The sequence below is a fragment of the Ambystoma mexicanum genome, chromosome 3p (assembly GCF_040938575.1).
Source record: "Ambystoma mexicanum isolate Mex_15411 chromosome 3p, UKY_AmexF1_1, whole genome shotgun sequence".
Lineage (NCBI taxonomy): Eukaryota > Metazoa > Chordata > Amphibia > Caudata > Ambystomatidae > Ambystoma > Ambystoma mexicanum.
In genome coordinates, this window is record NC_090925.1 from 1,032,658,998 (window position 1) to 1,032,686,330 (window position 27,333).

A 27,333-nucleotide genomic window follows, 5' to 3' on the forward strand; every position below is an offset into this window, starting at 1 on the left:
ACGGCCTCACCAGCTACAACTACACAGATGACACCCAAATCTACAAAATCGAATATGTACAAGAGGAGAACACAACGCTAGTAGACTGTCTGAAAGAACTTTACGAATGGATGAATACAAACAGCCTCAAACTCAACCTGGGAAAGACAGTAATCATGATTATATCCAAAATCGAATGAAGCAACCAATACATCCCATGACCCACAGAACTAGGAACAACCTCTACGCCATCAAGAATGGTCAAAAACCTTGGAATCCTAATGAACAACGAGCTAACCCTAGAACGGCAAGTAAAGGCAACAATCAAGAAATGCTTCTTCCACCTACAGACAATCAAAGAGATTTTTATCATTCCTCTCCTTCAGGCACAAAACACTGGCCATCATCTCCCTCATCATGTCCAGGATAGACTACGCCAATAGCCTATACCTCATAATGCCAGAGTATCTACGGAAGAAACTGCAATGTATACAGAGCGCAGTGGCCAGACTTCTCAAATTCTCAAGAAGGGACCACATCATTTCTGCGCTAAAGATGCTGCATTGGCTTCCAATCAAAAAACAAATCACATTCAAAACAATGTGCATAATACACAGAGCAATCACGGCCAAAGAGCAGAATTCTTACAAAAGAAAATCACCATTTATGAGCTGACCAGAACACTCAGATCTAGCAACGACATCCACCTGGAACCTAAGCCATACATAAGGAAATAATGTGGTGGATCAGCATTCTCTTGCCTATCTGTAAAAATGTGAAACCCCCTCCCGAGAGAAATACAAAACATGAAGGACCATCTAAAATTCAGAAAACCTGGCTCTTCAACGGAGAACCGGACGAACACGAATGAGCAAAACACACACCACACACCCACACACACACAAGTCAAGATGGAGGACCAGACCCTATCACGACAAAGTGCAGGGAGTTGGAGAGACATCAGATTGGGAGGGAGTCCTGGGTGCACCCATTCCCATGGAGGGATCGAGGAGAGGCTAGAGAGTTGGGAGCATCCTTCGTTGAACCACAGACAGAGGGCATTAGAGTTGAAGGGGAAAGAGTAGCGACCAAACAAATAAACCACAGGGCCCAGGGAACTCGAGGACACAGGCAAGAGCCTCCCCGCCCCCTTATGGGGCTAGGGAGGCCATTGCAGCTGCACACCATGATATGCCAGGGCCAAAGCGGTCCAGAAATCCATTAGTCTGAACACGAGGGGAGGGTGGGGTGAAGGAGGCATCACCACTAAATAGGCTTGCAGACGACCCACAACTCTGCACAGAATACAGGAGGGAGACACCCTTAGTGCACCACGAAGGGCGACAATGGTAGGTTTGCATACCATGGTGACCAACGCAGAGGGGGGACGATAGAGCACCACTAGTTACCAACCCGCTAAAAAAACTCTTCCCTCTGCTTCCACCTCACAAACTCTAAACAAAACCAACCACACCTATAAAGCACAACGAACTGCATGCACTTTACTACACCGCAACAACGAAACTAACCACACATAGCCCCGCACAACAGCACACAACTACCAACTGAAAAATCACACCTACGCTCAGCGAACAGTGTAAATCAAACTGAAGCTGCCAACACAGAGCATCAAAGCTCTCTTGCAATTTTTGCCCATCCAGTCCTACTAACTTACCCTACCATTTTGCTTTTCAGATCCACCAGAGTGCCAGGGGACCACTCTGGTGGTGATAGTGTGCAATATAAATATCCTTTATCTTAACATAACATCGGGATAAAAAGTTTGGAATACACATTTTATGTTTGGAATATGATATCCTTGTTTGGAAGGCAGATTCTCTCTTTGGAATGTGTGCTCTATATTTGAAATGCAAGTTCTGTATATGGAATGAGTTCCACATTTGACCATCAATAGGTTTGTTTCCTGTCAGATCATGCAAGTTTCTTGTAGATACACACCGCAGCAGTGTGCCCTTATCTCTTCCCCACACTGCAGCAGTGTGACCTTATCTTCCCCACTTCGCAGCAGTGTCCTAGTCTCTTCCCCACACTGCGGCAGTGTGCCCTTATCTCTTGCTCACACCGCAGAAATGTGTCCTTATCTCTTCCCCACATGCAGCAGTGTGTCCTTATCTCTTCCCCACTTCACAGCAGTGTGTCCTTATCTCTTCCCCACTTCACAGCAGTGTGTCCTTATCTCTTTCCCACTTCGATAAGGCACAGTGAAGTGTTGACCGTTCTTGCTGGGATGACATTAGAGCCACCACAATTTCATTTTTGAACATATACAGGGTTAACATAGGGATTTCAACTGAAAATATATTCATTATACATTATGGTCTGCAGTAAGGTATCACAATTTCTGAGGCTTGTGGAATCTGCTTAGATCACATGCTGTGCATAGGCCCACATCTAGTGGAAGCTGCCGAGTATTACAGTTTGTTTTTCGAAACTCGGCGTATCACAATATATGTCACTGAAGAGGTTCTGATGCTATGGTCCAATTTTAAAAGCTAGTTGCTGTTTATGTTGTTCTTATTACTGCACCCAAACTACAAGTTTGTATGCCTTTTTTTGGACTAATTGAAAATATTATGCTGAGATGGTTAGATTCATAAGCTTTCGAAGTCCCAGGTAGTCACACGATAAAATGAGAAACAAAGAAAAACAGCAAACGGGGCACATCTTTTAGAAAGAAAAAAGGTAGAGGGGATTTTTCACTTTAAACTCCATTGGCTGCAGGAAAAAGCATGCAAAGAATTCAGTCCTCAGATGGCTCTTTTATCTACAGGTTAACACATTTGAGAAAAGAAACGGACGCATACTTGTACCCACTGAAAAACAGTTCTGAACTCCGGCAGTGCTGAGAAATAACATTTTCAGTGGCCTACGTTATGTACCCAATGTTTTACATGTAATGTGTCCAACCACCTAGCGCAACAAGTCTAAAAAGTGTGGCCCAATAAGTATGAAAAAGCATTGATGCAGGGTTTGAAAATGAGGGGAGATGAGAGCTATTTAGCTCCTGCTTGTAGTTAAAAAGAGCCTTGTTATCTTGACACCATCAGCAACCAGGAGCTACTTTTGTCTCCCCAGGCCAACCATGACGAACAAACACACCTCTGTGAATTTAACTCTGTGCTTCTGGAACAATCTATAAATAAATATTAGGACACATCTATATTCATTTAAAGCTTAAAGGGCTATAAATAAAGGACAAAATTATATTTTTGCGTCTTATTTATTTATTTGCATTTTTAAAGCGCTCCCATAGCCCGGGGGCATCAAGGCGCTGTTACAGAATTTCTTTTTTTTGCTGTCTTAGTTGCATATTTATAACGTGCTTAAATACCCAAAGGTTTCTAAGCATGGACCTGGGGATCGAACCTGTGTTGCTTCATGTCGTCTTGCTTCCAAGGTGAGCACGTTGCCACTGAGCTAACCTTTCCTTACGTGGAAGTTAGATTTGCACAACGCTATGCAATAGTTTCTCGCGCCCCAGTGGTAGCTCCTGGTCACTGGTTAATGTGGGATACCGAGGAGCTGCTTTTAGCTCCTGCTTATCCAATCCTAATTTCAAACTCTGTGATGGTATTGTAGTGGAATCCCAAACTGCAACCTAATTTGAAAAAGGATGTGTTGTTTCACACCTTCCCTACGCAGTCTAAAGATGTTTACATGTATAGTAGCTTTTGCTTCAATACCTCATGGATATAACTTCCTCTCATGACGGTCATACGTTCTAGTCATAAAAGGTTTTCCGTGACATACATATGTTTACATTTGACATCAGAGTTCAGCATTTTGCTCCTGTTGATCCTGTTGCCTGAATATGTCCTCTTTTCCTTTTCACCACAGCTACATATAGCTGGTGCCAATGGGTACATCCATGCAGCAGAGATCCTCTTGGAGCACGGAGCCAGGGTGGACATCAAGGATGCAGACAACTGGGAGCCACTCCATGCTGCCGCCTTCTGGGGACAGGTGCACACACAATATTATCCTATTTCTTTCTGTGGCTATGGGAAGAAAAGAAATCTGCTTACTGAAGTCTACTGTTCTGTTGCACTGTTACGTTGTGATCTCACAATTAATGTTTCCTAACCCATTGTACCTTCCTCAGTTCAATATGTGTTTCACTGTGTTTCTGTTCTCTGACTAGGTGCATTTCCGATTTGTTCTGTGCTTCATTGATTCTGAATTTAGGCATTTTTCTGTGCTGAAAAGTTTTTATTTTAAGCATTTTCCTGTGCTGAACTGGTTTTGATTTTAGGCATTTTCTGTACTGGAAAGATTTTGATTTTAGGCATTGTTCTGTGCTGAAAAGATTTTGACAAGGTATTTTTCTGTGCTGAAAAGACTTTTTGCTTGGGTGTCTGTGATTGTTTCTGTTCACTGTAATCCACGTGTGCCCTGCTCTGACATTCCTCATGTATACCTGAACCTGTATCCTTTACATCTAACTTGCTGCCCTCACTGGGTTCCTGTATATATGCCTTGTCTTTTCAGCTCCTGTTTCGGCTGCTAGGCTGCCTGGTTAATTCTAACGTGCACTGCAAAATTTGGTCCCTCTCCCTCCCAGGCACCTCTTGTCCCTATGGCGCTTCTCCATCACCTATCCTCCCTCTCTCTTGAAGTCTGTAATAAAGAAATGTAAGAAGGCTCTCCTGGTCTCCAACCCTGATTGCCCATAGCTGACACCTACATCAATGCTTCCTCCAGACAGACTGTCATTGACATTCTCTTTGTCCTTCCTTCTCCTGATCTGTGGATTCCTCATATGGTTTCTGTCCCCTCCCCTTTCTCCCTCTCACCCACTAATGGTGATATCAGATGGTAAGTGCTCTTGGCTCACTTATCAAGATGCATCATCAATGTCTATCATAATGACACTGTCTTGGCCCAGGGCTCTCAGCCCAAGCTCCTCCTTCTTGACAAGTGTCTATCGTCTCTTTTCAACTTCTCACCTCCTCGCCCCTCCAGTGTGGTACCCCACCCCTTAACCTCCCTCAGAAATATTTAAAGGGAACAACTAGCTTCACTTAGCAACCCTCAATTCCTGCTCTGCTGTGAAACATCTGTCTCCTCTTTGAAGACCTTCACATCCTTGCTCTCACCAAGACGTGGTTCAAGGCCACTGCTTTTGACACTCTTCTCCGAGAATGCTACAAGATCTTGTCCAATCCCAGTCCCACCCGGTCTGGGGGCACAGTGGCCCTGATTTTCCCTGAGTGGGTTCCGGCCATCATCATTCCCACTCAATCATATTTTCCTTTGAATGCCTCGTCTGTAGGTTGTCTGTCTCTCCTACCCTCTCCCTCACTCTTGCCACTATCTACAGGCCCCCCGTACTTACCCTCCTCTCCCTATCAGAATGGGCAGACCTCTCTTCCTCTCTTCTGGCCTCCTCACCGAAGATTCTCTTCCTTGGGGATTTTAACATCCATCTTGACTCTCAGGATCTGGCCTCTGTGACACATCTCAACAGACATCCTTCTCTCCAACCCTCTAACTACTCCTCTCTCCTGGTCTAATCACTATCTCCCCTCCTTCCACCTTGAGCTCACTGGCCCCCAGACAATGCCTCTGCCCACACTGCCAGTCTCCTTCTCCGTCCTTCGACCGATGATGCGTGTGACAGTCGCTGCATTTGCTGCCACCTTCATCCCTCCTCCCTCCCCTACCTTTGACTCTCCTACCGACTGTTTACTGTCTAACCTCCATCTCTAACACTCTGGACATCCTTACCCCTGTCATGAGGATCCACATCAAGCCTGCCTCCAAATGCAACTCTTGGTATGATTCCAACTCGTCATTTTTGAAACGTAGGTGCAAAGCTGCTGAGCGGAAGTGGCAGGCCTCAGGTACATCCTCTGACAAACTGGTCTGCCATCTGTTCCAAAGACAATATCGTATCATCATTTGCTCCAAGAAGAGGGGTCATGCCCAAGCCTGCATTTCTGGGGCCATCAATAACACAGCTGAACTTTTCAACATCTGCAGTCTCCTCCTCTCCTCTTCCCTCGCAGGTCCACCGCACTAGCCTCCTATTTCTCCACCTAAACTCACAATATCTTGTCCTCGCTGTTCTTGACTCCCCTCCCCAATCCCCCCCTTTGCCTCCCTTGGCCCCGCTCCCCTCCCCCCATCTCTCCCATTGCATCGGATGGGATCTCTAGAGTTCTCCACTCTATGAAAGTCTCCTCCAAACAGGTGTTACCCTGCTCTTCCAGAACTATCAAGGACAACATCTACTCCCTTAGCCTTTCCCTGGCTGACTTCTGTAACCACTCCTTTGCCACTGGCTCCTTCCCACAACCCCCCAAGCACTCTCTAGAGCATCCTCTCCTAAAAAAGCTGTCTATCGACCCTCGCCTGGCTAACTATCGTCCTATCTTTATCACCCCTTTCTTGGGCAAACTCATGGAAAGGGTGGTCATCCCCCAACTAACCCACCACACCAAATCAGCTGGCTGCCTCAGTGACCACCAGTCTGACTTCAAAGCATCCATAGGCACTGAAACTGGTCTCCTGAACACCTGTGATGACCTGCTATCAAACCTGGATTCTAACTACCCTTCTGTTCTGATCCTTCTCAATCTCTCTTCAGCTTTTGACACAGTCAATCATGCCATCCTCATAAATCGTCAAACCTTGGGGGTCATCATTGACTCCCCTTTCTCCTTCTCTCCACACATCACAGAACTTACCAAAAAGTCCAACTTTCAGCTTCATCTCCTCAGAGACATTCTTCTCTTTCCTGACCTTCCCCCAGAAGCTCAACGTCTTCAGAGCTCTGGTTTTCTCTAGGCTGGACTATTGCAACAGCCTCTTCCTCAGTCTGCCTCTTTCTTTCCATCGGCCCTCTTGAACTAATCCAGAGTAGGGCTGCAAGACTTATCCCTGGTTTCAAGCTCAGCGACTCCATCTCTCTAGCCCTTAAATCTCTCCACTGGCTCCCGTTGATCGCAAGGATCAAGTTCAAGACCCTCTGCAACATCCACAAGGTGGTCTTGGGCCTGGGAATTCTCTACATTTAACTTTCTCTACCTAAACACCTCCATGCTAGAGTTCTTGGGTCCTCTAGCTCAAACTCTCTGCTGATCAGATGCTTCTTCAAGCAGAGAGTGGGAGGCAGATCCCTTTCCTCGGTTGGAGCCTCCATCTGGAATGGCCTCCCTGCCCCCTCAAACTTGAGCCGGATCTTCTTAAATTCCGGAAACTTCTCAAGACTTTCCCCTTCTCCTCCTCCCTCCTTCACCCCCTCTTGTGCTAATCTCCCTCTGCTGCTGAGACTGGTGCCTGGTCCCTTATGAGTTCTATCAGGGGCCTGGACCTCCCTGAACACTCTTCCCCCAGCATCCCTACCAGCACATATCTTCGGGCACCCTTCCCAGACTTTCCTGAATCTGGTCCACCCTCTTCCACTGCACCTGTCCTCCCTCCCCACTTTTCCCCCAGCACTTGCCCTCTGTGGCTCCCCTCAGCACTTGCTCATCCCTTGGGCCCCCACTCCTGCACGTCACACGCTCTCATCTGCCCCCATTGCATCCCTTCCCCTACTTCCACCCTCCCCCTGCACTTCTTTGTGTTTGTACTTGCACAGTAAGAATGTCACAAGGCCTAGTAGGACCGTTTACTGTTGTTTTTCCCTGTGGCTAATTTTGTTGATTTTGCTAATGAAGAAATCAGTAATGCCATTGTATTTCTCAAAAGACTCGGGCATTTCTCTGTTTGGAAAGAGCTCCATGCTTTGTTTCAGTTTTACAAAGATGGCTTTGCTCATATTAGTGGCTGCTGCAATTGTTTAATAGTAATGTTTTCAATAATCTGTGTATGGTGTTTTGAGCGTTAAGGCTTTAAAAGTGATGAGGTCTTCAGGATTGCTTATTTTGCACCCACATTTTCTGTGTGCTCTGGTGTGCCAAAGGGCATGTGTGTCGATCAGCTACCTTGAGGTTTGGTTGACGGTTTCCATTAGGGAATTTATTTTGGTGGCTGCAGTAGGTTGGTCCGGCTGATATCCAATGCTTCCATTGGGACGTTTTTGAAGGCGAGACTTTTGGATATGGCAGGTTTGGGAAGGGAGGGTGGTTGATAAGTTTAAAAGGACTGTGGCATTGTTTGTCCATATGAGTGGGATTGGGCATTTGATGAGGGGAAAAGAGGAGTAAACAAAGTTAAAGATGTTTCCCCTGATGTGAGTTTGGGTTTACACATGTTGCTTTATGCGCAGGGATTCTGCTAGGCTAATGACAGCATCTCTAGTGTTGTATTTCCCTAGGTTTCCGGGCAGGCTGAAGTCTCTGAGGAAGTTGATGGTAGAGTGGGCAAACAAAGCAGACGAGAGCAGATCAGTGATTCCATCCATGAAGGTGTCACACCTATAAGGAGGTCGGCATACAAGGGGAAAGGTGGTGGACTCCTCTGTGATAGTGGGAAGTGACATAAAGGGAGCTCCGTGAATTTGCATGCTGTTTGGCTGTACACAGTGCAGGGCCTTTGTATCTTATGGATGACCGCCACCCCTCCTGTAATCTTCCCAGACCAGTCAGCATGTTGGATACTGTATCAGGGTGGACCAAGGATGTTAAAGAAATAGAAGGTGGGGGAGAGAAATGGCATCAGGCTTATGAGTGGTGAAATGATTTTGAGGGGAACCTGGGTGAGATTTGTGTGGTTCGATGTTCAAGCCTCACAAAGCTGATGAGTTTGTTTGCAGGAATTAACCCTGCAAGGATGGAGATGGTTTGTGGTTATAAGAGACACCTGGTAATGTCTAAGCGGCTTCCATGGGACAGCGACTCTGGCCCTTTGGGCCTGCAAGTTTGGGCCTGCCAGACCCTAAGACTCCCAAACAGGTGAAGTCCTTGTCTTTGTCTGTACTTGGCTAAGGATGCCTGAGACAAGTATGCCTCGGTGAGCCAATGAAATATGTTGGAGGAGGCGAGTCAGTGATCGCATGACCAAAGCAGCCCAAACTCAACCGACTTAATGTGCCGATGGGCAAGCAGTACAGGGCAGGCCATTGATCACGTGACCAAAGCAGCCCAGACGCTAATGTGACTTGCTGGAGTTGGCTTTTTAATGCCCAACCTAGGTAGGAATAAAATCGAAGTCCTAACGTGCCATTGGGCAGGAGGAGACATGGGAGCAGTGATCACGTGACCAAAGCAGCCCTGACTCAACCGTCAGCTGTTGGATTTGACTTGTAAATGCCAGAGCTGGATAGAAAAAAAAATGAAGTCCTAATGAGCCAGGCAGGAAGTGTCAGAGCAGTGATCATGTGACTAAAACAGCCCAGGCTCAGCTGCGGCCTGATGGAACTGGTTTTAGAATGCTCTAGCTGTGCGGGGAAAAAGACGGAAGCACTAACCAGCGAATCAGCAGCCAGGATGCAGTGGTGCAGTGATCATGTGATCATAGCAACTCTCACTCAAATGTGGGTTTTAAACGCCCAAGCTGAGTGGGAAAAGAAATTAATCCCAAGCGAGCCAACAGGCTAACGATCGAGATCCACCTGCTCTTTGGGACACAGGTGAGCCGGGGCTCTTTCCCTTTCCAGGCCTTAAGAGGACCAGACAGCAATTGCCCTTGTCATCGTCTGCCCTTTGCTATGGATACCCAGGGGAGAGATGCCCTACAATCTAAGCGTTAAGAAAGCAAACCAAGGGGCATTGCTAAGCAGGAGGATGGGGCAGAGGCCATGCAGCCAAGATACACTTGCACCAGCTGCAAAAGAAGAGAGGCTTGAAAACAGCTTCACTGGCAAAAGAAAGGTGTTTGGCAAAGAGGAGCGCCAACAAAATGGGACCAAAGGTTTAGCAGTGGTCAGCAGTTGGGTGGGGAAGAGGCCACGTTACCTATGTCTTCTTGCACCAGCTGTTTAACTGCTGGAAGCACATAGAGGTCTGAGTGAGCAGGAGCAGAAAGGATCCATGAAAAGGCCACCACTGATTTGCTTTTGCTCGCGTTTGAATGGAGGGGATCAGAGAATGGGGGATTATGTCCATTTGGTAAATCCCCAGGAACCCATGATTTGTTTCATATTGAAGCACAGGACTGAAAAATACCACAGGGAACAGAAGCTTCTAGTGTGAATAAAAAATAATCTGTGTGTTTTGTGGAAGCCTGTTCCATGTGCGTGTGATGATGTAGATTAAAGAAGAAAATTAGAGGACTGTCGTTGCACATCTAAGAGGATGGTGCCAAAAATAACAGATTGCTGTTTGTGTATTTTGGGGTTTTCTGAAAGAAATGGGCATGCAAAAATGGCTTTAAAGGAATAAAGACACAAACATCCATAACAGAAAAGACCAGATTGAATAAAACTACCCAAAATCAGTACAACGTGCGCTTACAGATTTTCCAACTCAAATATTACACAGTAATGGAAAGGATTTGTCTCAAATGCCTGCGAAGTGCAAGGAATAATGGCAATTAAGGTAATTGTGCAAATGGCAATCCCAAGCAATACTCACCAAATCCAGTCCATATGAGGGATACAGAGGCCGTGGCCTTTGCAGCCAATATGAAGATCCATAACCTAACTTTAATTCCAGCGAATTCTGTCATCACCTACGCCTTTCCAAATGCACTGCATAAAAATGCCAGTAGGCCCCAAAAACAAGATCCTGCAGGGGCGACTGAGGGAATTAAACTGTGAATGGCTAAAACTCATGTTGCTAAAAATGACTGGCGTCAAAAGAAGAACCGTCTAATTGAACCCCAAATGTAGTCAAAGTATATAAAAAGCAGCCTATTTACCTTCACATCTTTCCCTCAGATGACCTGATCTATTGACCGATCCACATAATCATAGAATCTGTTCAAGAACATACTTTGGTTCCATGTCTTTATCACGCCCGCTGGAGGCTGCTCCTACAAAACACCAGCTTTTTAAAGCCGCCTAAGGGCGATCACCAATGGCTGGGATTTTGCGCCCGTCAGGGGGCTTCACCAGCCATATCCCATATACAACGACTGATGAGTCGTGTCCTCCTTGTCTCTTCGTCCACCTCCGCCACCTGGCCCGATTCCTCCAGGTTAAGCTACCTCTCGACCTCCAGGTGACCACCCCATTCAACAATCCCTCGACCGCACAATCCACCTACCTGCACTGCCTGTTATGTGCCGGCCCTCTTGCGCCATAGAATTCTGTGGGCAGCGTTTCTTGGATGGCCTTTTTTAGGGGTGGTTCATAACACTCGGTCCAAAGACCCGGGACGAATATGTGAGTCCATGTATATATTTTATTTTGAAAACTTGACAAATGTGATGTGTTTTTTAAATGCCACTTTTCATTGACTGTATGATCCTATTTTTTTTGCTTAAAGAAGAATGGCTGATGCCAAACAGTAATACGGTAATGGTAATGAAGCACGAATGTGCCATAAATCTATTTTTGTCACAGAACAAGAGGTTACATCCTGAACTATTATCTGTGGAAGACGGCTACATTTTTGGGATGCTGAATGAATTCCAATATATATATTGGTCACAAGGGGATACTGTCACTGGCCCTTTTAAATGTGCAGAGCCCCCATTGCTTTCTACTATATACAGTGATGCACACTATCTGCTGCACAATGAGATATGCCCTGACGTGCAAACAGCTTTAAGTAGGATATAGATAATATTAGCACTAAATGGGTGATGAGGTACAATCTTTAGACCCACATTTAATGTTCCTGTCATGAGTAGCCACAGTTCAAGCAATTGCTCTTTGTGGCTATGTGGTCCAGTGTGTGTCCACATCATGTCAAGACCCTCACCCAAAACCCCCTCTGGCAAACCCATTGGCCAGGTGGAGTCAGGACTCGGGCCTCTAGTGCCTGGCATCCTCTTCAAAAGCCCTCATGGGGCCAGTACTGGCGCCTATGGCGCCAGGCTCATACACCATGAACAACAATGTGCTTGGGAACTACTTTATTGTATTGTCAGCCAACATGGAGGCATCCACATAGCTTGATTCCTAAGAACCAAGCTATCCGGCCTAGTGTTTTGGGTGTGGCAGGCCTGGAACTACTTTCCCTGGTACTACTTTACCTGGGCTATATAAACCACACCCTGACTGCTGAACATGCTTCGTGTTACTTTGCAGCTTGCAACGTGACGCTCACCGTGTCCAGCTATTCCCTCGAACCTCGGAGAAGCAGAACCTGCAAGGAGATTAAAGGAACATCATTAGCAGCAGCATCTTACCTGCAGTCTTCATCTTTAAAAACTCGCAGCTACTGAGAACAGCTTCCTTGAATCTGCACGCCTCCCGGACTGAATGGCATGAAAGAGGAAGATAGAGATAACATTAAAGAAAGCTATAGAGACATTTACAAATTACGAACTGCTCAAAAGGCTTACCTGGCTGGTCGCCTCTCGGCTGGCATCACTCCGGACATTCCACTCGCGCTGAAGAACACAGCGACCTACAAGGAAGGAAAACTCAGGTTAGCAAATGCAAGACTTTGCAGCGCTGCGCATAGCGCTTACTTACTGCATCATAGCGCTCTTAATGCGCCATCATTTACCAGCGGGGCTCAACCAAGCCAGTTCGCCGTGCTGAAGCTCCGCATGCCTAAGGGAGAAAAAGAGACATTTTAAACAAAGAAAGGCATGCAGGATAGCAACAAAACTAAAGAACAGCAATAAGACCTACCTGAACAATAGCAAACTGGTCGGCGTCAGTGAAGTAACTGGACCGCACTCGCCCATGAAAGACAACGCGTCCCTGCAAAGAAGGCAGGACGGAGAGCACGCCTAATTCTACCACAAGGCAGAACCTTCCCAGCAGACCACATCAGGGCAAAGCTGAGAAGCATACCAGCGAGTAAAACAGCTGGGTGGCGTCCCTGTGGATACCAGGTGAGCGTAACGGAACACGAGGCCTACCATAACAAATCCACCTGGGCGCCATGGAGACATCAAAAATTGACCAATTGGCCCAATTACTAGGAGAACTTCGTGCTGAGGTTCATTCTGCCCGACAAGAGACTAATGCCCTCCAGAGAGACCTAATAGTGACCAAAGAACGGTCTGAAGAGATTAGCAGGCAATACTTACAATCACAGGCAGGACAGACGCTTCTACCTGGAAGCAATCCAACGATGCAAAACCCTGCCATACCACCCACTCCGGTACAGATCACGTTACCTGGAACAGTGCCCCTTGCACCACCAGAAAGGTTCTCAGGCGACCCACGGAAGAATGCGGCATTCATCAATCAGTGCCGCCTTCATTTTCTTTGTAGGGCTGGAGCATTTCCAAACGACCAAGCTCGGGTAGCTTTTGTCTTATCATACCTGAGTGGTAGTGCAGCAGATTGGTCGGTGCCGTTGGTAACCCATGACGATCCTCTATTACATGACTTTGGGGGGGTTCCAGAGAGAAATGGAAAAACTTTTTGAACGCCATACCCAGGAACAAGCAGTAGACAATGAACTCTTGTCCCTCCGACAGGGGAATCAGGAGTTGTTAACCTACATTGCTACCTTCAACAGACTGGTTGCCGAAGCTAGGTGGCCAGAAAACAAAAGAACCATGTTATTCCATCGAGGCTTACGAGGCAAATTAAAGGACGTCTTAGCCCAGGTGGTTGATCCACCCAGAGACTGTGTAGAATTCATAAAGCTAGTCGTGCAGCTAGACCACCGGTTGCAGGACCGAAAGGCAGACCGGTCTAAGACGGACCCTCGGACCGTGTATGTTCGACCAAGAGAAAACACACCCTGTGTACCTGAAAATGCTGTAGAACCCATGCAGATTGGAGGGATACGGCCTCCATTAACAAAACAAGAGCGGGACAAAACAAGACAACAACAGCTTTGTTTGTATTGTGGAAAACCAGGACATTTCCTGAAGGACTGTCCAGAAAACCCCCAAGAAGAACAGTCGGGGCCACAGAGAAGGATGAAGCTAAGGAAGCGGGAAACTACCAAGCTCGACAAACGTAGAGGTCAGTTTGTCGAGTGAGAAGAGTTGCTGACCTCGCACTTTGCAATACCAGTGATCTTAACCACCAACAGTCGTCAAGAATGCATGCCGTTGAAGCATACATCGATAGCGGAGCAGTTGGAAATTATATTGATCAAGAACTGGCAGCAGAGATGGGGCTTCCTTTGTGTTCTAAGCCAACTATGGACAAGGTAATCACCGTGGATGGGACAGAAATCGCTTCCGGACCAGTAACCCAGTGCACAGCCAGGGTAAACTTGCTGTGTCCGGACAGACATCGGGAGTCTATTTCATTCGATCTCATCAAGGCACCTCAGTTCAGGCTAATACTAGGGATGCTCACAACCCTTTGATAGACTGGCGGGCATGAAAATTAACCTTCCCCGGTGACTGCTCCCCTGCCTGCTATTACCAAGAGGAGAAACCCAATGTCTGTATCCCCATGACTCCCGGAGCAACAGTATCAACCTTGGGAGCAACTAATACCTTGCCAAGTGAATACCACGATTTCCAGGATGTTTTCCGAAAGGACCAATCCAATACATTGCTGCCGCACAGGCCCTATGACTGTAAGATTGACCTTGTTCCTGGTGCACAAATCCCTTGCGGCAGGATCTACGCTCTCACAAAACCAGAAAACCTTCATTTGAAATCCTATTTAGACCAGTACCTTGCAAACGGATGTATCCGTCCTTCGAAGTCCCCCGCAGCCAATCCTTTGTTCTTCGTACCGAAAAAGGAAGGAGACTTGAGAACCTGTATTGACTACCATGCATTGAACCAGATCACCGTGAAGAACCGCTACCCCTTGCCACTTATCCCCGAGATGCTAGACCAAGTTAAAGATGCCCAGATTTATACCAATTGGACCTTCGAGGAGCGTACCACCTGGTCCGAGTCAGAAAAGGAGATGAATGGAAAACTGCCTTCCGTACTAAGTACGGCTTGTTTGAATATCAAGTCATGCCCTTCGGGTTATGCAATGCTCCTGCAGCATTCCAATATTTCATGAATGACGTCTTAAGGGAGTTCATTGATGTGTGCACCTTAGTGTACATAGACGACATCTTAGTATACTCCGCCTCGGAACAAGATCATGTAAGGCACATTCGTTCAGTCCTCACCAAGCTCCGTCAACATCGCTTTTTTGCAAAGCTTGAAAAATGCTTTTTTCACATCACTGAAGTAGAATTTCTTGGTTTTATCCTTACTCCAGGAGGCATCAGAATGGACAAAGTAAATGCGATTCTGAAATGGCCTTCACTGACGTCTCTGAAAGGGGTACAAAGCATGCTGGGCTTTGCGAACTTCTACCGCCGGTTCATCCCAGACTTCTCTCAGGTTGTGCACCCAATCACAGTACTATTACGAAAAAACAATAAAAATTTTGCTTGGACCGAAGAAGCAGAAGAAGCCTTTCAGGAACTTAAACGAAGGTTTACCTCTGCTCCAATCCTGCGAGATCCTCATCTAGACCTCCCTTATGTCGTTGAAACTGATGCGTCCAGTCTCGCAATGGGGGCTGTCCTTTCACAGAGAGACCCGGAAACCGGCCAGCTACATCCTGTGGCCTTCTGGTCGAAAAAGTTCTCACCTCCAGAGATTAATTATGCCATCACGGACAAGGCACTCCTGGCTATCAAATCCGCCTTTAAAGCCTCGAGGCACTACCTTCTGGGGGCCAGACACACCATTACAGTCATCACAGACCACCGAAAACTGCAATATCTCAAAACAGCCAAGGCCCAGTCCTCGCGCCAATTACGGTGGGCCCTTTTCTTTGCCGAATATATGATTATGTAATCACATTTCGACCAGGAGTCAGAAACGGAAAGGCGGATGCCTTATCTCTCATGGGCATAGATGAAATAGTATATGCAACTCCAGACCCAGTACCTATTATACCTGAAGACAAACACGACAGCCTTAACACAAGCAGAACTACGAAAAGAAATCCAACGGACGATGAATCCTGATGCCTACCTCGCATGGCAAACTCCAAAAGAACAATATACCATCAAGGATCAACTACCCTTTTTTAGGGATCGCCTATATGTACCCAAGAAGGAATTACAACAGCATATTATTTCAAACTATCACGATTCACTGATCGAAGGGCATCCTGGGATCGCCAAAACCCTAGCTAAGGTGAAAGAGAACTTTTGGTGGCCTACATGTCATAAGGACATCATTCAGTATATTCAGTCCTGCGGTGTCAGCGCACAAAATAAATCACAGAAACAAAAACCATCTAGTCTCCTACAACCATTGGATATTCCTCCAGTTCCATGGCACACTCTTTCCCTTGACTTCATCACTGATCTACCTCCAAGCCAAGGGTTCAACACCATCCTTGTAGTTGTGGACTTATTCTCAAAGATGGCCCATTTTATTCCTCTCAAAGGCCTCCCAGACGCAGCCACTTTAGCAAAAGTGTTCCTGGAGGGCGTGGTTAAGCTACATGGCTTCCCTTCGGTTCTGGTCTCTGATCGAGGCAGCCAGTTTGTTTCAAACTTCTGGAAAAAATGCTGTGCAATGGCGCAGATCGACGTTCGGCTATTTACCAGTCACCATCCCCAAACGGACGGCCAAACCGAGAGAACCAATCAGACACTCAGCAATGCTGCACCACGAACAAAGGAATTGGAAAGACCTACTATGGATAGCCGAATATGCATATAACAATTCTTTGCATTCAAGCATGGGACATGCCCTTCATGGCAGACATCCACATACCTCTGAACTAGACCTTCCAGCCAGCTTGGAAATGCCAGCAGTAAAGACTCTACACACAACCATTACTCAGGCTTTCAAAAGGGAACACCGGAAAAAGGCCCCTGATTAGGAGACAAAGTTTGGTTAGCCGCTAAATTCATACCCATCAAGGGAACCCGGACCTTTCATCCCAGATTTTTAGGACCCTATACCATTAAGGCAATTATCAACCCAGCAGCTGTGAAACTGGATTTACCACCTAATCTACACATCCACCCGGTATTCCATGTGTCCCTCCTGAAACCAATGCAACCCGGCACACGGATTGGGACACCACCTAAGCCTATACTTGTTGACTGAGAACCAGAATTCAAAGTCAAAAATATCTTGGACTCTTATACTCTAGGACCAAGCTATATTATCTTGTCGATTGGAAAGGATTTGGACCACAAGATAGATCCTGGGAGCCCAGTGAGAATATCCACGCACCACGTCTAATCAGGAAATTCCATCAGAACTTTCCAAACAAACCTGGGCCAGACAGAAGGAACACCATGGGAGGGGCCTTAGGGGGGGCGGTGCTGTCACGATCCTCGGCCAAAACCCTTCTGGCAAACCCATTGGCCAGGTGGAGTCAGGACTCGGGCCTCTAGAGCCTGGCATCCTCTTCAATGGCGCCAGGCTCATACACCATGAACAACAATGTGCTTGGGAACTACTTTATTGTATTCTCAGCCAACATGGAGGCATCCACATAGCTTGGTTCGAAAGAACCAAGCTATGCAGTCTAGCGTTTTGGGTGTGGCAGACCTGGAACTACTTTCTCTGCTACTTTCCCTGGTACTACTTTACCTGGGCTATATAAACCACACCCTGACTGCAGAACATGCTTCGTGTTACTTTGCAGCTTGCAACATGATGCTCACCGTGTCCAGCTATTCCCTCGAACCTCGGAGAAGCAGAACCTGCAAGGAGACAAAAGGAACATCATTAGCAGCAGCATCTTACCTGCAGTCTTCATCTTTAAACACTTGCAGCTACTGAGAACAGCTTCCGCGAATCTGCACGCCTCTCGGACAAAACAACCTGAAAGAGGAAGATAGAGGCAACATTAAAGAAAGCTGTAGAGACATTTACAAATTACAAACTGCTCAAAAGGCTTACCTGGCTGGTCGTCTCTCGGGTGGCGCCACTCCGGACATTCCACTCGCGCTGAAGAACACCGCGACCTACAAGGAAGGAAAACAGAGGTTAGCAAAGGCAAGACTTTGCAGCGCTGCGCATAGCACTTACTTACCACATCATAGCGCTCTTAATGCGCCATCATTTACCAGCGGGGCTCAACCAAGCCAGTTCGCCGCGCTGAACCTTCGCATACCTAAGGGAGAAAAAGAGACATTTTAAACAAAGAAAGGCATGCAGGATAGCAACAAAACTAAAGAACAGCAATAAGACCTACCTGAACATTATCATACGGGCTGGCATCAGTGAAGTAACTGGACCGCACTCGCCCATGAAAGACAACGTGCCCCTGCAAAGAAGGCAGGACGGAGAGCACGCCTAATTCTATCACAAAGCAGAACCTTGCCCGCAGACCACATCAGGGCAAGGCTGAGAAGCATACCATCGAGTAACCCAGCTGGGTGGCGTCCCTGTGGATACCAGGTGAGCGTAACACATCATTAATATTACACCTCCTACAAAATTGCATCGTTGTCATTGTTTTGAAGTACTTCCAGGCCTTGCAAATTCTTAAAAAACCCAGTAGATCTGAAGGGAGAGTTCCTTAGTTAACATACTCAACCAAAGAGAAATGCACTTGCCCCATGGTGACGGGTGTCAATATTTACCAGTGCTTACTGTAAAAGTGTGCATGCCACCATAAGCACACCTAATATTTGGTGCAATGCTGCTCCCCAAAGTGCATATATGCACAGTGAAACCTTTATTTGCCATTTTGCTGCAAGCCATGTTTTTTTGCAGTAAATGTCAAATAAGTTTCACACATCCTCATACTCGCCAGTAAAGTCGAGTACCAACCAAATGGCACTCGACCGTAATAAACTCTCCTTTCCAATGCGATTGGGCTAGTAGATTTTGCGAGCGCTGCTTTAAATATTGCCCCATAGATCAGGACCTGCCTTTCTATATGTGGTTTAAATCAAACATCCCTTTACCATTAGTCCATTATCACTGACATCAATTTCCTTTCCCTTGTCCCCAAATTCAGTGTTGCTCCCAGTACTGGTCACCCCCATTTCTGGATATAAGTTTCCATTTGCCTCAAATCCAAAACCCACATTTACACTTGCTCATAACCATACCTGGAATAGGTGCCTAACTCTGTCCTCCTTTGAGCAATATCTCCAAAATGCCAGGGCTAGGGGGATTCAAAATGTATGTTCTGTATAAGAGTGACTCATATGGCAAAGGTTTAATGTTTCAGAGTTTGCCATTTTCTCTTGCAGATACTCATGGCAGAATTGCTGGTGTCACATGGAGCCAGTTTAAGTTCCAAGACATCGTTGGATGAAACACCACTAGGTCAGTTACTTTTCTTGTATACATCACTGGTATAACTAAATGAAGGTGAAATCTCAAAGAAATGCTGCCCAGTAAGGAGGTATAGTTTAGAAAAAGATATTGCCGTTGAGGAGGCATGATCTTTGAGAGGCCTGTGTTATAGACAAGATATTTATCTTAAGGAAGGTACAATATTTGAAATGGATGGTATGAGGTAGGTATGTTCTGGTTATTGGTTTGATCTGTGAATGAATGGAACAACTAGGCAATAGCCTTTAAATAGAACACCCAACATGAAATTCAGAAAAAGGGTCAACGTCATAGCTTCATTGTTCTTTCATTCCTGTAATCTCACCGCAAAATTGAGCAAGTACAGAGCATAATATCATGAGCAAACACAACCTCAGGAAACAAAGCAGATCAATGTTATCCTTTGCTGTTACTTGGAAAGTCAAAGTAAAGTTAGTTCTCTCTGTGCCAAAATCTTACATTTATGTTTAATGTGATCCTTCCTCGATTCTAGTGGCTCAAATCCCCCAAATGGATAAAAAGTCAGAACAGTTATTTTATTTCATAGATAGGATTACTGAACTCCCTTCCAAGATGATCAATAGTGTTATTTCCAGCAGTGGCCACAAGTCACTTGTTAGAAACAAACAGCTCTTTGAAAGGTAGACCCAAGTTCAGATGCTTCCAGAAGACTCTAGATACCAGAGGACTCTCAGAAGATATTGGGCCCTGTTGGACAGATTTAGAGGCAGGTGTCCAGGGTTCTGATAGAGGGATCCTAAGAGGAATCCTCCTGCTCCATCATGGAATTGCCACCAGGCATGGTTTAGCACATGAAGAGCAACCCTTGCCAAGTCTTGAGGGGCTCAGCTGTAATCATTGAGAAATTTGCAGTATCGCCCTCTGATAGTTTAGAGCACGTAGAGTGTGATACATTTCAAATTATCAATCGAGATAATTCATCTTGCATTCAAATATTCATTTCCCTCCTAATACATGATGCAAGAATGGGACAGTGAGCTATTTTATCCAACACTATATGTTAGAAGTGTTATCTTTGAAGTCACTGGATTAGGAGGGAAGTTGTAGATTCTCAATTGAAATATCCTGCTGGGGCGAACTGAGGCACAGTAGTGGGATCTTTTCTAAAAGGTCTTCACGTAACTGAGCCCTCTCTTACGAAGACAGTTCCCATTCAACCCACAGTCCTCTAGACAGACATCTTATTCATAAATTATTCAATCTCTCCCCATGCCTGGGATGCTGATACATCTGTCCTCTCCCAGCTATTGTACATAGTTTGTACCCAAATTCCTATACATTGAAAAGTCAACAACAGACCAAAGTTAGCTGTAACTTGGCTCAAAGGTTTTTACCCAAAAAGGCTACATACAGTTGTTGCTCTTCAGAAAACACATTTAGTTGATCACCGTGTTACTCAATGCACAGCATATGTGAATAGCAGCACAGGACATTCTTCTAGAATATGGTCTTGGAGGAAATATTGCAAAAAGGTACACTTGCAGAGCATAGGTTGCAATCTGTGGGAAGGAGATGTGGCATACATGTTGGCATGGTATAATATTGGTATAATATAACCCAAATCTCACCTCACATTAATTCTGTCTGGCATATGCCAAAGCACTAGAAGTTAATATTAAGTCTGAGAAATCAAGGAATGGTCCGTAGTCCATTAGAAGATGTTGTGCCCTGATAGGCAGATTAACAGGCAGGTGTCCAGGGTTCTGATAAAGGCATCCTGACAGGAATCCTACTGCTCCACCATGGAATTAGTGCCTGTTATGGTTTAGCACCAAAGAGCAAACTCCTGCCAAGTCATGGATTGAATAGTTGGAGCATCTATTAGTGAACTACAGAATTAGTTTGAGGTTTTGATACCAAGGAGGAGTCTTTAAAGGCAGGTCATCTTTTAGGACATACATTAAAGAGGAGTCAGACAGATGTGGTAAGTAAGCCTGATAGTCAAAGAACGAGTCAAGATGCTGCACAATTGGATGAGGTCAGGTTGTATTTTTGTCCCCAAGAGAAGAGCCACTAGTTCATTGGCAGTAACATTCACCAACAGACTGCTGAGGGAATGCAACAGATGGAGTTTTGGTGTGGAAGAAGTTAAGGCTTAAGTTAGGTGTACGACTCAATTCTGTCAGTTATGTAGCAAGTTGATATTCCGTTGAAGTTTTCACAAACTGAGGTTGGTATATTTAATTTCAAATTACATTGAGGGCTGTATCTTCAGTACCAGAGTGTTGTACACTGCCTCTTCAGCTCGGGTTTCAAGAGCAATTGCTTTGGCAATTCTCAGCAAAGGTTGTTACAATAAGCTTTTTTGTATCATTCTTGATACAACATTGTACATAGGTTTACAGATGATAAATGTTTTCCTATTTGAACAGTATGTAGCTAGAAGCCTTCGGAGATTGCTGCTATCAATGAACGAGCTAACCTAGAATGCTTATCTTATTTTGGACTGCTAATGAGACACCATCAATATTGGCTGCACTATATTTACTTTTAATGTGATAAGATTTATCAATTTGCTTGTCATTACATGTATAGATTTACATATAGTATGCCATGATGTTTGATGTTTTGCACATTTTTAAAAGTGATATCAGTCTGCTCCCCCTGATGTCAGATTGAGAGTATAACATTACATTGTTCTGGGTCCTAAAAATGTGTGTTGATGCAAACATTAGCTGGTCCTGCGTACCATTAACTGATCTAGCATTCTCTCTCTCGCTAACTCTCGCTCACCTCTTTCTCACTCTCTGCACTTTCTTTATCTCTCTCTGTCTCATTGTATATCTCGGTATCCTCTCTCTCTCTCTCTCTGTGCGAGAGTAGAAATGTCATGTGCATATTTGCTTCACCTACTACAGTTACTGCTGGGAGCAGCCTCCCCCGAGAAAAAGCACAGATATCTTGAAGAGGGTTTGGGGGTGTCTCTATGTTATTATGGTTAAAAGGTAGAATAACAGCAGCAGGGCCAGAGGCATCCTTCAAGCTGGTGTTTGGATACATATATTGTCATTGGGTGTGTCCTGAAGGAATGTCAACATCACACTGAGGATGCTTTGCCAATATTGGCGGCTGTGAGGGGATGTGGATAGGCCCTGTAGGGTGACCTGGGCTTTGACAGACCTGGTAAGGGACCAGACAACCACACTGCATGGTCTAGTACTGCATTTGTAGTTTGTTTGTTTTTTTGTTAATTAGTAGTGTGTGTGTGTTCTATAACACATTTGTGGAGTCAGCAGCACTACCACCCAATCCATGGCTGACATGCAAAATAAACATTGCTTTGATTCTCACAGAAGAAGTAGATTGTTGAGTTTAATCTGGGTATAATCCTTCATGAGGAAGAAATTACTTTGTTAGACAAAATGTGTGTATTCTCAGGAAAATGTAACTATTAAAAAAGGAAATTATTTCATTGTAAGATTACTGTTGTAAAATGTTATTTATATTTCTAAAATTCACTTCCAGTATATATTGCAGTAATTGTAAGACTGTTACACTTTTGTCACTGAGCAAAACACATTATTAAAACCTATAACAAAAGCACAAATTATTTTATAATCAAAGTTTATCATTCCAAGATTAATAGTTTGGGGCAGTATGTAGACATATTTGCATTTTTCTTAGTAGCTCACGCAGAAGTGGCATGCCATTTTAACATCCCCATTCATACAATCTGACTCCTCAATTCAGTGCAAGGAACGGACAGTGTGGTATTAAAAAATTGAAATGTATTTAAAAGAATAATGCAACTTCAGCTAAGGTGGCCTCCAGCTTTTCACTATGGAGATCACCACATTATATGTACAGCAAATCCAATCATCACAAAATGAAATCAAATTACAAGTCCACATATAAATTATGTATTCTGAAACATAACAGACATTGTAAAAATGTTACTCTCCAGTAGCGTCAGTATAAATACCAACTACATTTCAACATTAGGTATTTAAAACATTTGATTTTCTCCAGTATCAAGACAAGGATGGTATTGGAGAATAAACACCTAAATCAATAACATATATTCAACTTAGTTCCCCTGTACATGTATGGGGTGGTGAATGTATAGGCTGCATTGGCCTGGTACAAATAGACAATGGCCGGCTTGCACTGGCTACTGCCGGTTTAAATTCAAAATGCACGGTTGCAACTTTCACCAAACGTGTGGAAGTGGGAGGCAGGCCAAAATGGGGCAGGCTGTGTGGGAGACCTCAGACAGGGCCACGGTTATGGGCCAGGGAGTCAATAGACCCAGTAGGGGTATGTTGTGTACGCAGATGGGCTGGGTCCCCCCCTCTGGCAATAACAGGCAGGCCACAAGTGGGTTAAAAGGTCAGGCCAGATTGTTAGCTCTGGAATTCTGGTAGCTTGGCTGAGAACAGGTTTAACAACATGGGTTACTAGTTTTTGCAATCCTTTCCCAGGGCTGGAAGAATTCCGCAAACCCCCACACATAACACAGGTGCAGGGGACAGAGTGGAATAAACCAAATAGCAGGAACTCAACAAAGGTCCACATAGGAAGGTAGGGACAGACAGACAGACAGACAGACTCTCTCTCTCTCTTATGGGCAACTATAGGGATTATAAGTAAAAGTACAAAACAGAGTGTTCAGGGAATGTTGGAATGAAGTACAGTGAAGCGTTAAATGCAATAGTTGAACACAAGATAAAATACACACACAGGGGAAATGCAAGCACTTCTCAGAATTAAACAATGAGCAGAAACGGCGCAGAAACTGTAGCCAGGAGCAAATATACGGTCATATGCAGTGCAAGATGGAAAATACATTTGGGAAACATAAAAAGTCATGCACATCCATTTCCACAGCCCTCTATGGTCCTGAATGAGGCCACATCAACTCTGCTGCAGACCAGCATCACACCTCAATCTGGGCCAGTCTGTAAAGTTCTTGGTTTAGGGAGTCCGTATTCCAAGATGTGAAGGGGATATGCGCCATGATCAAGTAGGGTTTAGAGGGCTGGCAACACTCTGATATGAAGTATCTGAGTACTTTTCAGATGACAATTTGTGCAAGTAACCCCCCAACAGCATACAGGACATATGAAAGCATTTTTCACCCAGAAGGAGCTGAACCATAGAGAAGTCTGGCACAAAATACACAACACTATGACCCAACAAGTGCACACACTCCACCATGGGAAGCCAATATCATGTTGAGTGCCAAACTGTTTTGGAGAGCCAGTTTTTTAAACTCCCTCTGCTCGGTGGCCAATGTCTCCAGTGATATTGTTATTATGATAATTGGTTATTTATAACATGCTTACTACCCAGAGGTTTCTAAGTGCGGAACCTGTGTTTCTCTGCATCATCTTGCTTCCAAAGCAAACGCGTTGCCCCTGGGCTATCCTCCCGAGACAGCAGACCTCCAGAATTGCTTGCAACCAATAGACAGCCTGCCCTACTCTCGTGACACCCATCTGTGGTTCTAATGCGGTGCCATACAGCTGTGCATCTGTTAGAGGAGTGTAGGTGTTTACTATGTTCCAGGCTTGTTGTAGGTCACATGCATTTCAGATCTTGCTGGGAAGTCTTTCTTTGGCGACCATGATGGTGGGCACCATGTGTCCTAGGGCGCATCTGCCACTCCAGAGTTGAGGCAGCTGCTTGTATATTATGCTGCCGCAGAACCAGAAGAGGTCTTCAGGTGCCAACCAGGTGTCTGTTGGCTGGCCATCAGGCAAGGGTAGCGTCCCTACCTGGCATCCAATGTAAGGTAGGAGGCAGGGCTGTATTGTTGAACAATTAGTTGGCCCATTTGTACAGGGAGAGGATGTTTGTTTAGCTGGGTTGTCAGGACAATCGCTGGGTTATCAGGACAATCCATGTTAGATTGTCCAAGTTTCTTCACAAACAGGGGGCGCTTGTGCGACCGAAGTGTCATGAACTGGTATCTGGTGGTGGTGTCCACATCTTCTGCCCCTTCATTACCTTCCCAATTGAACCACACAGCAAAGGTGGCCTTGTACAGCACCATTAGAGATGCTGTTTCCAAGTGTACACTGGGCTTCCCGGGATGGCAGAGGAATAATTCGGAGACACTGGCAGGCAAGGCTTGGAGCAGGAACTCTGCCCCCTGGTGGGGGGGCATATGGGCACAGACCCAGCGGGTGGTTTGATTGAGTTTGCGGGGTGCCAAATGACAGATATGGAAGAAAGAGTTCTTTTGGTAGTCAGTGCAGGAGAGTGGAGCAGAGCAAGCGTGATTAACCGGCTGAGGGCAGACACTACGGATTGGCTTTCGGGACCCCCGGGGAGCAAGACCACCAGTTAGTGCAGAGTGTGTGTAGATGAGTCAGGGTGTCTCTGTCCTTTAAGTCCTTCAGGGAGCAGATGAAGAGTTCACTTGATCTAGGGGAAAGCAGAGATCTCACAGGAAAGCAAGCTGGAAAGAAATCAAATATAAAGGCAGGACAATGACCTACTGAAATAACGAAAGATGAAAGGCAAGGCTGGTACATTGGAAAAGAAAATGAAAAATAATGAACCTTAAAGAAAAGCGATCTTGGTACACTGTAGCTGTATGGTGGTCACACTGAGATACTTGGGGCATTCAAAAATGCAGGTCAAACTGCAAACATATAATACTCCAAATATTGCAATTGACAAATGTTCACAAAAAATCTATATAAAAGGATATCAGCTTTTAAAGAGATAAAAACATAAATGGAAAGTTCCACAATTAAAATCCAAAAATAACAAATTATAATTTAAAACTAAATTCAATCATAACATTTAAAATAGAATATTAAATTTAAAAGTTTAAAATATTAAAATAAAAAATACAACTAATATTAAAATAAAATTTAAAACATTTAAAATTTTAAATTCCAAAATGAAACTTACATTTCAAAATTAAACAAAATGTAAAAAAAAATACAAAATGCCATCCAACAAAATCAGAGATCAAGAGCCCGTAATCAAAAACTGAGTTCCAAAAACAGAGAATCAAAAAAAGAAATGTTTAAAAAAATAAAAATCGCACTCCCAAAAAATGCAAAAATTAAAATATTGATGTATAGGCTGTGCTGTCTTTTGAGAAATGGTCACTTCCCCAGGTTAGAGAAGATGGACTGTTCCCATGACGGGAGTGCTTCAGAATAGGGTTGTGTGCAGATTTTGACTAAATATATAGATTGGGATCTGGGTTAATTCCTGGGCCTCGGGTTATAGCGGGGATCCACTGGGTCGAGTCCCTGACCCTTCAGGGCCAGGTGGAGTGGAGGACAGGGTCCCAGGTTTACAGTAGCCATTAATAGGAGTTCTACTTCAGTAACAGGAGGGAGCCTCACCTTCTTGGTATGGGTGGCATGAACCCAGGACTTTACACGGTGCAGCTTCAAGGCGGTGTCTGTGGTCATAATGACAGTAAATGGTCCTTTCCACCTGGGTTGTAAGCTATTTTCATGGGCAAAGTACTTGCGCATCACTAGATCTCCCTCCTGTATTGAATGTCGTTTTGCTGTCCTGGTATGGGTTGTGCCTCGCTGACCTGGCGGTAGATCTGTCTCATGACAGAAGGTGTTTGAAATAAGCCAGAACTGAATCATCAGTCAGTGTCAAAAGCAACCTGTTCACAGAGGGAGGAGCAGCAGCCAGGAAGGACATTGGTCTTGCCATAAGGATCTCAAATGGAGAGAGTCCGGCAAAGTGGCTGGGCATATATCTCATGTACATGAGGGAAAGGGGCAACACATCTAGCCAGTTTAGTGCTGTCTGTGCGCACACTTTTGACAGCTTGTTCTTGAGCTCCCCATTCCTCCTTTCCTTTTTCCATGAGCTCTGTATGGTACATGCAACCTTTGGTTAATCCCTAGGGCCTCATACATGTAAATCATCACCTGGTTGGCAAAATGTGGGCCTCTGTCACTACAAAGAACAGAGGTCACTCCCCACTTCGGACACATTTCCCTAAGTCATATTTAGGCCACTGTGATAGCGTCATGTCAGATACATGGGAAGGCCACCACATATCCACTGAACATGTCAACGAGCACCAGAACATACCAGTATTTACCCATTGGTGGCAGGGTTATTAAATCCATTTGGATCTCAGACCAGGGCTGGTTGGAAGAGCAAGTGGCAACCTTCACTGAC

The 27,333-nt window shown here is 45.2% G+C and overlaps 1 protein-coding gene across 3 annotated transcripts in view; it reads left to right on the forward strand.

Annotated features, from left to right (window-relative positions):
* The window catches only part of PPP1R16B (protein phosphatase 1 regulatory subunit 16B), a 507,009-nt gene that overhangs the window by 444,049 nt on the left and 35,627 nt on the right, over positions 1 to 27,333 (forward strand). For all 3 annotated transcript variants that reach the window (XR_011304470.1, XM_069652371.1, XM_069652372.1), the window contains exons 7-8: positions 3,838 to 3,963; positions 19,113 to 19,188. Coding sequence is in view for 2 of the 3 variants with exons in the window: in XM_069652371.1 (XP_069508472.1) it covers positions 3,838 to 3,963; positions 19,113 to 19,188 (202 nt within the window). In the remaining variant the exon portion in view is untranslated. The remainder of the gene's footprint in view (positions 1 to 3,837; positions 3,964 to 19,112; positions 19,189 to 27,333) is intronic.